Source organism: Ursus arctos, unplaced genomic scaffold (genome assembly GCF_023065955.2).
Source record: "Ursus arctos isolate Adak ecotype North America unplaced genomic scaffold, UrsArc2.0 scaffold_16, whole genome shotgun sequence".
Lineage (NCBI taxonomy): Eukaryota > Metazoa > Chordata > Mammalia > Carnivora > Ursidae > Ursus > Ursus arctos.
In genome coordinates this window covers 1,282,762-1,295,931 of record NW_026622830.1, presented here as the reverse complement: position 1 = coordinate 1,295,931, position 13,170 = coordinate 1,282,762, and the positions used below count along the sequence as shown (strand labels likewise).

Sequence of the window (13,170 nt, the reverse complement as noted above, 5' to 3'; positions counted from 1 at the left end):
CAGGGTCAGACAGCCACGCACCGCTCACTGTTCTGCCGCCTGTCCTCGTCAGGGATTTTTAAAACCCGTGTGTTGCTACTTAGCAGATGATCTGAACATTCTCATGGGCTTTTCAGCCAGCAGATATTTGAAAACATGGCGAACAGACCTTCAGCCCGCACCCCTGACGGCTTGCTGCACCGCACAGATGGCCTCCGTGTGGTTTCGAGAGGCGGCGGCATGACCGAGAGGCAGCTCGCCACCCCAGCTGCTGTGGAGGCTAATGAGCCAGGCCCCCGGTGCCCCTCCTGGGTGCTGCCCGGGGGAGGGCCCTCCTGCTCATTCTGGAGCCTCCCCTGTCCACAGGAAGGGACCGGCATACTGGGAAGGCTGTTTCCCTAATCCGATTGAGGGTCTCCCGGCAGCCCAGCTGGTGCCAGCGTGGCAGCACGGCCAGGAACAGACAGGATGTGGCTCCGGGGGGCTTCTGTTTCTTCAGGTCCGTTCTCAGACAGCAGGGCTGCTGGCCGCAGGAGCAGCGGGCGGGGTGGGGGAGCGCCTCCCACAGGGGGTTACAGGAGCTCACCTGCCCCTCATCAGGACAGGAAGGGTCTAGAGATGGCGTGTTGTGTTCCCAATGGTGCCTGCTCCTAGCTGGCTTGGGGACCCCCCACCCAGGTCGCCCCCCACCCCAGCCCAGCCCAGGTCCACCCACTGCAGCCCAGGTCCCCAGTGCAGCCACAAACTTGGTGTCACTGTCCATGGTGCTGAACCCCCAGCTTCCTGGGCTGGATCCTTCCCTCCCTTTGAGGCCCCAGTAACTCTGGTCCAGCGTCTCCCAGAAGATCCAAGCCCTAGAGGAGCGTGGGGACCATGGCGGAGCAGACGGGAGATAGAAGAAAGGAGAGAGAAATGGACAGAGGTTCAGTTGTTCTCAGAAATTTGCAGTCACCCCAAAACTGTGTCCTCTCTGGGCAGTTGGGGGCAGGGCACGCACCCAGCAGAGCTTCACTGGTGAGGATGTGGTCCCGCACCGGGTCCGACTCTTGCCCGTACCCAGTGGATGCATGTTCCTTTCATCCACTCCCGGCCTGCAAACCGGCCCCGTGACGTGGGAAGCGGGCGCTCCTGCTGTGGGTCGGACTGGGTCCGGGCTCATAGGTGGGTCTGGGTTGCTTCGTCTATAAAGTGAGCGTGCCGATAGCTTCCACCTCATGAATTCCACGTGCGTGTTCGATGGAGCGCCTGCAGAGCGCTGAGCATGCTGCCCGGCTCATGACAAGCGCTGCGTTCATGCTTAGCCACAGGCTGAGTTTCAGCTAGAAAGGGGGGGTTAGAGGTGCTCAGAAGGTCCTTTTTATATTGCACCAACATCTGCTTGTTCGAGCGAGCAGTGGTGGGACCGATGGTGTTGGGTCGAGAGCGAGAGCCGGAAGCAGGCGCCCTTCCCATGGAGTCCTCCTCCCTGCGGCAGCCTTTCAGACACTAAATATGACTCACATGGCCTCTCCAGGTCACGTACCCCATCCTGTCCCTGGTCTCCCACCTGTTGGTTCAGAAATGTCAGCCGTTCCTCCCCAGAAGCCCAGGCCGGTGGCCAGCGCTGACCCACAGAGCAGTGTGCAGCTGGGCGTTGGTCTGTCTGGTTTTCCGGACGGGTATCCCCGAGTAATGTCCCCTGCTGGGTGGCAGATCCCAGCAGCGTCTGGAGCGTCAAGGAGCTTGTTAGATGAGGAATGGGAAATTCTGGGCTGTGTCAGCTCGAAAGACTCTTTTCTTATCTTTGGCCCCCTCCTGAAATGAGGACATAGCCCTGAGATCTGGCCCCTTATGCCTCTGGCCCTTCCCAGTCCTGGGGGTGCAGGGAGGCCTGTGTGATTTTCATGTGGCCACAGGAGCAAGGGCCCCGGCCCCTGTCACGGGGCACATACATAGAAGCAAACCACGTGTCCCACGTATTCCAGTTCTGTGTGCTCAGTTCAGGAGGGCGTGACAGCAGCCTCCCAGCCTCCTAGCCCTCCCGCCGTCAGCCCGTGCTGGCCTCGGTTGGGGTTCCCTCCTGGGCACGGTCTCCTTACTTCGCACCAGCCGCTCTGCGCTTGCTTTCTTCACTCATCCAGAGCCCTGGCACGCCCGGTCATGCTCATTCCTGATACCAGCAGAGTGGCTCGTGGTGCGGGTGTGCCGTGGCTTACCAGCCAGCCCGAAGGGTGGCCCCTGGAGCTGTGTCCGGGGTCTTGCTGTACAACCGAGTCTGCTCTGAGGGAGGGTGACACACCACACTCTGGAACGACTGGCACCGCCGTCCCTGCTCTCAGCAGTGGCCGACGAGGGCAGAGCGTGCTGGGCGTTGGCTCCTTCACGCTCGCTGGGTCTGACGAGGTTCTGTCCCCCCTGGAGTCTGACCTGGAGTCTGGAGGCGGCCACCTCTGTGAGCCTGGGCCTGGCTGGGCCAGCCGAGGAGGTCCCAGCAGTCTCTCCTTGGGGAGTTCGAACAAGAAGCTGAACCCAGCCGTGTTTTGTGCTTTCCCACTCACCACAGCTGGGTTCTTGAGCCTTGAAGCAGGGTGAGCCCAGGGCCCAACTCTTTATTTAAACACATGGGATTGGGGTGCTGGGGGGCTCAGTCGGTGAAGCGTCTGCCTTTGGCTGAGGTCACGATCACGGGATCCCGGGATCGAGTCCCGCATCGGGCTTCTTGTTCGGCAGGGAGCCTGCTTCTCCCTCTCCCTCTGCTTAACTCCCCTCCTACTCGTACTCGCTCTCTCGCGCGCGCTAGCTCTCTCTCTCTCTCTCTCTAATAAATAAAATCTTAAAAAATAAATTAAATAAAATAAAAAATAAACACATGGGATGAAGTAGAGAGAAAAGGGCTACAGCACAAAACAAGATGGTTCTTCAGAGGAACTGAGCAGTGGGAGGAGGCCCTTTGAAGGCGGAAGGTGAGGGCTCTCAGTGGAGAACCCCTCGCGGACTGGGGGCCCGGGGCCGGGCGAGGCTCCCTGCACCCACAGTGGTGTCAGTCACCTGCTTGCCAGCCTGCCGCGTGCATCCCCCGGTACTGGGGCAGCTCCCGTTCCAGGCGGACCCGCTGTCCGTAAACGTGCCTCCTCTTTATTGCTTCACGGTTCCCCTCCATCCCCTCATGAGATGACCGATGCTGGAGTCGGAGCCCAGCCCCGAGTCCTCAGACAGGACTGGCCATCCCAGCGGCTCAGAGCATCCTGACGCAATCCCCACGCTGAAGCCCCCCGCCTGCTTCCTCGGCTCTCCCAGTAGTGTCCTGGGCACCACTGAATTCGAACCACGTCACAGCCCTGAGCTGAGCGCCCATACTGTCCTGCTTTCAGGAATGAGAAAGCCGAGCCTGACGGACCATTCTGGAACGACCCAAAGCCACAGCTCGAGGCCAGTGCACAGCCAGGGCTGTCTGAGGCCAAGGTCCACACCCCAGCACCCCCCAACCCGTACCCAACCAGGCGCCCTCGCTTCCTGGGGGCCCCCCTGCCCCAGGAGTTTCCAGCTCTGGCCTCAGCTGCAGAGCCCAGAGGCGGGGGAGGGAAGGAGGGGGGAGGGAGGCATCCGAACGCGTGGCTTTGTGCTCGGAAGACCTGTCCTCCCCCAGGCAGCCTGCCCGCTGTGGTCAGAGCTCGCCCATCGGTCAGTCGGGGCCACGGGAGATGGAGGACAGGCTCTGGGACGGAGGCGTTGGGCCGACAAAGCCCGACCTGGGTCTCTGCTGGCTCCGGGTCTGGAATCCGCCTCCTGCCGGGCCATCTGGGTCCACCTCGAAGCCGCATGGCCTAAACGGACAGTGAGGCGGGGGACCAGGGTCTTGGGAATATTTGGAGGTGAGGTAAGACAGGAATTTCTCCCAGGGATGAGAAAATTGATTTTTTTTCCCCAGCGTTGATTTTTTTTTACAGCAAAACTTTATAGTAGTGGCTGAACGACTTTATTTCTCTAATTCCAAAAGCTTAATATGTGTGATGAAAAGCAGGATTTCCACGATTCTTCTAGTAATTTTCTGGCCTTAATTTCTAGATTTTAATCTTTGCTCCATCCGAATTTTTTTGGTGTGGGATCTCTGTGCGTTAGGGTACAAGTTTCGGGAACCAATTCAGATTGTCCCAAGAGGAATAAAGAACCCTTTATTTTGCTCTATAAAAACTGCAAGTCTGGGAACCGCGTCTGCGAACGGCTGGGACCCAGGAGCTCATGCACCCTCCTCCCACTTGGGCTGGCTTTGTTCTGGGCAGGTCTCCCCACCAGGTGGGAAAACCGTCCCAAAGGTTACAAAGGCACCTTCCCCACCCCTGCGGGCTCAGCAGGATAAAAAGGTCACGTCTTTTTCCTGAATAAAAGGCCTGCTGGAGGGTGGGCCCCTGGGGGGGGGCAGTTTCAAGGAGGCAGAGGGAAGTCCTGGGAAGGGGGCAGAGGCCGCAGGCCCTGGCTTTGCAGGTGGTCACCCACCTTCTCCCTCTTGCTTAGAGGGACTTTGCGTCGCTGGGCGCCATTCCTGGCCTCTCTCTGTGCACCCACCTCTCTGTCCATCCATTTGTCGTGCCAAACGGTTCTCACAAAGTCTCTTGTGTGTGTCGGGTCGTTGGTAAGTGGGCGGCAAATTCATGTCTCCCCATCTGGTACTGACCCATCGCTCCTCCTTTCCAGGACTTTCCTGGCTATTCTTACATTATTTGTTTCTAGGTGAGTTTTAGAATCAGCCTGTCTGTTCGCAGGTCTTATGTGTTATTGGGACAAATGCGTGAACCAGGCACGGCGCCCACACCTGCACCTGTCTGTCTGGGGAGGCCCTGGCTTCCCGCACCAAGCTTTCCTGCCTCCTGTGGCAGCATCTGCACATTTCCGGAGCTTGTGCACGAGGCTCAGGAGATGTGGTCCTGTTTGCTCCTTGGGAGAGGGCGGGCTGATCCCCTGTTCCCAGAAGTGGGGGGTAGAGTGCAGGAAGGAGCCCCCATCCATGCTGTGAGCTTTGGCAAGAGAAGGCAAGCCCTCAGAGTCAGGTGTGCCCCGGGGGGCCCCCACAATCCAGATTCTGTCCCGGTCTCCCGGCCGGACGGGCAGGGGATGTGGAGGAAAGACAGTCCGCCCTCTGGCAGCCAGTGCTGGCCCAAGCCTGCGATCAGGGCAGCGGGGTGAGGCCTCTCCTCACTCCGGACTCCAGCACAAGGGCCTGGACTTCTTCCAATGGGGCAACCACTGGGGCCTCAGACCACACCCCACAGGCCACCGAGCTGGGCCGTGGCCCACGGCTTACAGCCCCCACCGGCCCTCAGAGGCAGCGATCTTCACTGCCCGTGCTCGGCGAGGTACGGATCTTAAGTGTTTTGACATTTAAAATCTGTGTTGGATACATTTGTTCTGTTTCAATTCTGCGGGGCTGAGGTGACTCACAGGGAGTTAGTCTGTCTCCCGGGCCCTGGCCCAGCGTTCTGCTGCGCCCTGCCCAGCCTCCAGCCCAGCAACAGCCTCAGAAACCTTCCCCAAGCGGCCTCTCTGCCGGTGCCAGCTCTCACCGCCGTGCGGAAGGTGGGCTCCGAACGGCAGTGAAACCAAGGGAGGTGGGAAGGGGCCCCATCCGGGACCTGCCTCCCACGCTCAGTGGACACAGGATAGAAGGGTGCCTGGCAGGGGCGACTGTCAGAAACCCGTGCAGGCAGGCAGTGAGCGATGGGCGCTGGGGCCAGCAGGTGTGGGAAGGCCCCCTCCCGAGGCCCTCAGTGGCCTTTTTCTGGCCTGTGCGTCCTCCCATTTAGCAGAGCCTTGTTCAGATGGAACCAAAGACCATCCTCAGGCCACCACCTCCAGGAAGGTCTCCCGATCTCCCAGGCGGGGCCTGCAGCACTGTGAGGGGACAGGACCTCTGGAGCTCTCAGCTGGCGCCCTCAAGGGAGCGGGCATGTGAGTCTGCCCTGTTCTGGACAGACGCCCGACCGCCAAGACGGCCGCAGAACAGACCTGCCCGCAACCTTGGAGGCTGCTGGGGCTCGCCGTGCTGGGGCTGTGCTCTGCCTGTGTGAGCAGGACGGGGGTGCGCTCGTCCTTACCCTGGTGAGACCGTCTCTGTCGTACGATTGAGGACGCTCGGGCCGCAGGCAGACCGGGTCAGGGGCTGGCAGGAGGGGCCGCCTGGGGCCCAGGGAACCCCAGGTGCAGACCCCTGGAACTTTGCAGGGGAGTCACAGCGTCCAGGCCGGAGCCAGCACAGGCGGCCTCTCCAAGTACAACCAAAAGCCTTTGCAAAGTGAGGTTCAGGACGAACACGTGGAGAAGCCCAGCAGGGGCAGCGACGAGCTGCTGCTGCCTCCTCGCGCAGGGGAGGCCACGCTGCACCAGCCAGGGAGCAAGGGCGCCAGACAGCAGAATGTTCAGGATGAACAAACAGCCAACCAAGGCTTTAGGCCACTTGACGCCGTTACCCCACTGCCCTGGGAGGTGATGTCAGTTTTAGCACCGGCCCCCTGAGAGACCTGATCCCCATCGCCCATCAGGGCACCCCTGCAAAGGGACTCCAGGGATTGGTCTCTGCCGGGTGACCTGGCAGGGCCAGGTCAAGTGTCGTCCGGCCCCTCGGCCTGTCTAAGGCTCAGTTTCCCCAGATGCAAGTGACGTGGAAGTTAGAGGTGCTTGTAAGAAGCTCTTTTCAGTGAGCCGAGAGGCAGTGGAGTGGGGCAGGAGGAAGGGTCTTCTATATTTGTCCAAACACGAACTGTCTGCATGCATGAGGGATGCTGGGCTTGGCTGTGCTGGAGGAGAGCCCAGGGCTCAGGGACTGCAACCATGACACGTCATGTCCAGACCTGGGAACAAAGAGCACAGCCCTTCCCCGCAGCTAGGACACACCAGAGTTTGTACTCCACACTGTCTGTAGGCTGAACCCTGTGCAGAGGGCCTGCTGAGGTGGCAGAGAGTCTGTGAACCCCTTCTAAGCCAGGGGTGGGTGGCAAGCAGGCAGCAGGTGGAGTGTGTGTCTGCCAGTCTGCTCCAAAAGACCAAGCACTTTCCATACTCCAGACCCCAGCCTGGTGGGGCCGGCAGCAGGGTGATGTCCCCTCACCTCAGCCTGACAGCTGTCCTTCTCTGTCTCTCTGCAGATTAATACCTTCATGTCCTTTGTGTTTCCCATGGTGGTCATCTCCATCCTGAACACCATCATCGCCAACAAGCTGACCATCATGGTCCGCCAGGCAGCGGAGCAGGGCCAGGTGTGCACAGTTGGGGACCAGCACAGCTCATTCAGCATGTCCATCGAGCCTGGCAGGGTCCAAGCCCTGCGGCATGGCGTCCGGGTCTTACGTACGTAACCTCTGGGCCCTCAGGGGCGGGTGGCAGGCAGGGGCCAGTAGAGCAGTGAGCTTCACACCACCAAAAAGGGCAAAGTATGAGACCCAGGAAATTAGAGCAGTCCCAGCAGAGACTCAGAAGGCTGGCTCCACCCAGGGATCAGTGCTCTTTACTCTACCCACTCATCTTTCCATCCACCCGTCCTTTCATCCATCTCCATCCATCTATCCACCCAACAACCCATCCTGCCATCCACTCATCCATCCACCTATCCGTCCATCCATCCATCCACCCATTGACCCATCCACCCATCCATCCTTCCATCCAACCACTCATCCATCCATCCATCCGTCCATCCATCCATCATCCATCCATCCGTCCGTCCATCCATCCATCATCCATCCATCCATCCATCCATCTTATCATTCATCCATTCACTGATTCAGCAAGTCTCCTGGGCATGGACTCTGGGTCAGGCAGCTTCCTCACAGCCATGAGCAGCAGAGGTGAGTGTTACCGTATGTGCCAGGCAGTCAGATGCCAGCTGGAGAGGCATGAAGTGCAGCCCCTGCATAGTGACCCACATTCCCGTGAGGAATCCTGAAGACCAGCCCTTACAAAGATCACAAGCCAGCCCCCATCGCAGGAGAGCGTGGGGTGGAGCCTGTGCCCGTGTGGGTTGTGGCACTCCGTGTGTGGGCCCGGGGGCCGGGCTTGTGCCCAGAGACGCCATCCTGGAGGAGGGCTCTTTCTCAGAACACCCTGCCCCTACTGCTGAGGGCAGTCCCGCCCGGCCCAGCCCCTCCCCAACCCCAACCACCTACCTTGTGCCTCCCAGCAGCCCTCCCGTTGCTGTCACCCTCACCCCTGCAAACAGGCCTCTGGACCTCTGCCCCAGGCCACCTGTCCCTCAGCAGCCACTGCTTCTTGGAAGAAAGAGGTCCAGAGCGGCACTATCCAACAGGAATACCACAGGGTGGGAGATGGTGTCTTACTGTGGCTGGGTTCTCATTTATCACATGATGAGTGACGTTGAGCACTTTTTCATGTGCTGATTGACCATTTGTGTATCTTCTTTGGAGAAATGTCTGTTCGAGTCCTTTGCCCATTTTTAAATGTGTAATTTGGTTGTTTGATTTTTGCTGTTGAACGTTCATTCTCTGTGTGTCCTGGATATTAATCCCTGGTCAGATGTGTGACGCACATACTGTCTCCTGTTCCGTGTGTTACCTTCTCGCTCTGTTGACTGTGTCCTTCGATGCACAGTTGCTCATTTTTACGTGGTCCGGGGCGTCTACTTTTCCTTCTATTGTCTGTGCCTTTGGCCCTGTGTCCAAGAAGTCCCTGCCAGATCCAGTGCTGTCAAGTTGGTGCCCGTCATTTTCCTCTAAGGAGTTTGTACTCTTAGCTCCTACGTTAGATTCTGATTCACTTTGAGCTAGTTCTGTACATGGTGTGAGGTAGGGGTCCAGCTTCCTTCTTCTGCACGTGGCCGTCCTGTTTTCCTAGTGCTGTGTCCAGTACAATGGTCTGGCACCTTGTAGGAAATCATGTGCCCGTATCTATGAGGGTTATTTCTGGGCTCTCTGTCCCATGGTCCCTGTGTCTGTCTTTAGGCCAACGTTTAGGGTTAAGTCTTCTGTTCACAGAACAGGACCCTTGTCTCTCTGTGTCTCAGGGGCTGTGGTCATCGCCTTCGTGGTCTGCTGGCTGCCCTATCATGTGCGGCGCCTCATGTTCTGCTACGTTTCCGATAAGCAGTGGACCCCGTGAGTACCAGGAGCCTGGGGCAGAGGGGGGAGGCTCGGGCTGGGAGAAGCTCCCCAAAACAGATAGGTGTGGGACGTGGGGGCTCTGAACAGAGCAGCTCGGGGCAAGGGTGCCAGTCAGAGGTCCCCGTGTGTTCCTGGTGTGGCTGTGAATGGACTGGGGAAGGAAGGAAGAAGGCCACGGAGGGACAAACGCTACGGGGCAGGTTACAGCAGAAAAGGAAGGCAGCCCCTAAGACAGTGGGAACGAGACAAGTTTAGAGACCTCTAGAGAGCGACAAGGAAGGGCTGACCCTGCTGGATGTTGAGGTGGGAGTGTGGCAGCTGTCTGGGCACCCTAGACCACCCCCAGGCTGGGGGAGTCGCTAGGTGCCCTCCAGGCCTAGGAGAGCCACACCCAGGCTGTGCCCTATCCCAGCCCAAGGACACACAGCAAAATCAAAAAGGAAAAGCCTGGGGAGGAGTTCGGGAGACCAGGCACGGCTTCCAGAACCCTCTCCCAGGCTAATTGCCCCAGAATGAGCTGAGGCCACATGTGAAATGCTGTCTCCCGGGAAGCTGGCCAGAGGCCCAGCGCCCAGGGCTTCTGCTGGGGGCCAGCCACGTAGGCACCCCTGGCTGGCAAGCGCCCGAATTCCAGACTCCCAGGAGGAAGGAGCTGCTCAGCGTAACCACATTGTTTGCACAAACAGTTTAAGCCCAGGGAGCCTCTCCGCTCAGGGGACAGCGAGTCCCTGAGATCCAAGCTCCCAGACAGCAGCGAGGCCTGCCGGGCCAGGAGGCCCTTCCCAGATGGCAGCCCGGGGCCCACTGTGCGAGCTTTTCTCTGCATAGCTCAGGGCCTGGGCTGCCAGGTTCTTCACAGTGACGGAGAAGCACCGGGGCGGGCAAACCTAGGACGGAGGAGGACAAGGTGCAGGCAGCAGAGCTCAGCCCCAAGTACAGGCCTTCTGAAACTCAGCGCTGCCTGCTGGTAAAGTGAGCTGCCTGGTGACAGAGTGAGGTCCCTGTGAGTAGAGGCAAGCAAGCTGAGGGGGTTACACAAATGTCCAGGAGGCAAGGAAGGGGTTTCTGCCCTGGCTGTTCGGTGGAGGCCAGGGACCAGTCGCGCCCTGCAGCCCTGGCACGCTGGGATTCTGCACAGGGAAGGGCAGGCCAGGTGTCCCGCAGGGAGAGGTGGAGACGGGCCAGGCAGGGCAGCCACAACCTAGCTCCGCTGACCGGTACCAGCTGGAATGTGGGCAGAACTTCCAACGTCTCCAGAGAAGCGAGAACGCGGAGTTTATTATGAAATACCCCCATGTCAAAAAATTTACAAGTAGTTTTTACAGTTTTTGTCCCAAGCCAGCGAGCGCGAGCGTCCGCGGCCGCAGGCCAGGCGCTGCAGGGTCCGCGCGGGTCTGAGCGCCCCTCCCTCGCCCCTCCCAGGCTCCTCTACGACTTCTACCACTATTTCTACATGCTGACCAACACGCTCTTCTACGTCAGCTCCGCCATCAACCCCGTCCTCTACAACCTGGTCTCCGCCAATTTCCGCCAGGCCTTTCTGTCCACCCTGGCCTGCCTCTGTCCCCTGTGGGGGCGCAGGAGGAAGAGGCCAGCCTTCTCCAGGAAGACCAACAGCGTGTCCAGCAACCACACCTTCTCCAGCAACGTCACTCGGGAGACCCTGTATTAGAGCCGGGCGGGGGGCCTGGGGGGGCCGGGAGGGCAGGGGAGGGGGCTGCCGCTTGGTCCCCACCGCCCCGCTCCGCAGCCCCCCACCCCCGGAGCAGGAATGGGGCTCAGCAGAGGCCTGGGACCCGGCGCCCACCTCCAGAGGCCCCCATTTCTCTCAGCGTCTCCCTCAGCCCCCCCACCCCTCGCTCAGCACCTCTTTGAAAGCCAGGGAGAGAGCGCTCCTCTCCCAGATCCAGAAAGGCCTTTAATGAGAAGAAATTAGCGGTGGGTGAAAGGCAGACTTCTTTGTTCCCACACCACCGGGTGTTTCGAGAGGACAGAAATGAAAGGCACAGGCCGGGCTGGGCAGGCGTGAGGAGCCGGCCGCCCCGAGAGGCGGGGGCGCTGGGAGGAGTCCGGCTGGCAGGGCTGCCGCGGTCCTCGGGGTGAGGAGAGGGCCTCGACCCTCGTCTGAGATGACAGGCACCCAGGCTCCCACCTCGGCAAGGGCGATCCCCAGGAAGCTTCGAGGTACCCCGAAGGACAGCTGGGGGTTGGGTGGGTCAGGCACCAGCCAGACCCAGGCCTCCCCCTCCTCCTCGCCAAGATGGCCAGCCTCTACAGGGACGCCGGCCGTTGGGAGCTCGGCCTGGGTATCCTCTTGGCTTGGCAGAGGCAAGGCCAGGTCAGCGGAGTCTTGCCTCCTCACCCCCGCCCGGCGGCCCAAGCCAGGCCGGGGACGTCCCCGTGCTCGCTCTCGTTTCTGCTGCGCGGGTGACCTTCCTGAAGGGAAGGGAGGGCTCCCTGAAGCGCAGAGGCGATGGCCAGGTCGCAGAGAGATGCTGTTTGTGGGGGCTCACAGGTGAGGAGAAGGAACCATGGGTACAGGCAGCCCTCGGGCCAGCGGCCAGGCCGAGGCCCAGCGTCGTTTGTCACGGCCGCGGGCAGCAGCCCCGGGCACCAGCCCCGGGCACCCGGAAAGGCAGGCACCTCCTTGATCTGTAAGAGCCGGTCTCCAGACAGGATGGCCTGGTCCTGGCTTGGCCCTAGAAGGTCCCCTGAGCCAGGGGAAGACGGATTCCAGATGAGCGGAGGCTGGGAGCAGCAGAAGGGCCCGGAAAATGAAGGGCAGGCTTTTTTTAAAGTAAGTTCTCACCGTCCTGAAAGGAGACCGTCAGACAGGCTGACGGCTCTGAGCCGCTCTGACTCTGGACCCAGGGGGTGGCAGGACTCGACCCCCTCCCATAAAGATGACAAGCTGGAGAGTCCAGTCTCCACGGCGGCTTTGGCTCTGGGCCTTCCTTGAACCCCACAGGACCCTTCTCCAAGCCACAGGACTTTCCGTTCACCAGGGACAGCCCCGGGCAGCCGGCCCACCACCGGTCCGTGGCCAGGCAACCCTCCCATGACCCAGGGGCCCCCACATGGGGATGGGCCAGCCCAGAGCTCACGGACAGGCACCTGCTCTGGGCGGGTGAGCGGGACAGCAGGGCCCCGCCAGGCAGGCAGCGAGCGGGCATCAGTTCGGCAAAGGCTGAGGCGAGGCCCAGGCAGTGGGCATTGGAGCCAGGGCCTGGACACCTCTTGAGAGGCCCTCAGACCCCCGCCCTGGGCGCTCTGGCACCAGGGGCACCCCAGAGCCTCGGAGCTTTGGCTCTGCCCCCCGACAAGTGCACGTGGTCAATCTACCTTCTCGGCTGGGCCGGATGGCGCCGGTCCTGAAGGACCCAACCCGGAATGGACGGAAGAGACAGTTCCCCGGGAGGGGGAGCAGAATCGACGCCGGATGGCGACGCCCTACCAGCCCACACCCTCCTAGATGCAGCTGGGACAGGGTCTGCACTACGGCCCCAAGCCCACTTTCCTGTTGTGGCCCCCACGTTCCCGTGTGCGCACTGCGTGCAGCTAGAGACACATAGCCCCGCAGGGTCAGCGGCTGCCCGCGTCCCGCCGTAGGTCCTGAAGCCGGTCTCGGCGGCCTGTGTGGCTGGTCAGTAGTGATGCTGAAAGCCCTTGTGTCTCTCACACAGACGAGCCCCCAGCCCTCACCGTGACATCCCGCCGTCGGCAAGAACAAAGCCCTGAGTCTCTCAATAAAGGAGACTGTGGCCCCTGCAGTTGGAGTCGTATGTCGGGGGCCAGAGGGCCTGCACGCACCCGCTCACTTTCTCACTCGTTTACTCAGCGGGCGTTTATGGACACGGCGGACAGCCCTGCCCTGGGGCCCTTTTACCAAAACCACGTGGGCTTTGGTCACATCTCCCAAAGCCTGGGGGACTGGGGCCCCGGATCCCCCCAGCTCAGGTCCTGCCCCCACTGGAGCGCCAAGAAGCAGCAGAAGAGGAAGGAACTGGTGCAGAAGAAGACCCCATACGCCATGGGGTCCCCTCGAGGCCTGGAGTCAGGGAGACCTGGGTCCACGCTGGCTGAGTGGCCAACATCCTGTCCTCCTTGAGCC

The 13,170-nt window shown here is 60.7% G+C and overlaps 1 protein-coding gene across 1 annotated transcript in view; it reads left to right on the top strand.

Annotated features, from left to right (window-relative positions):
• Positions 1 to 12,792, top strand: part of NTSR1 (neurotensin receptor 1) — a 43,564-nt gene extending 30,772 nt beyond the window's left edge. The window contains exons 2-4 of the mRNA XM_026502876.4: positions 7,095 to 7,296; positions 8,963 to 9,053; positions 10,482 to 12,792. Of these exons, the coding sequence (XP_026358661.1) occupies positions 7,095 to 7,296; positions 8,963 to 9,053; positions 10,482 to 10,731 (543 nt within the window). The 3' untranslated portion in view covers positions 10,732 to 12,792. The remainder of the gene's footprint in view (positions 1 to 7,094; positions 7,297 to 8,962; positions 9,054 to 10,481) is intronic.
• The last annotated feature ends 378 nt before the right edge of the window (positions 12,793 to 13,170 follow it).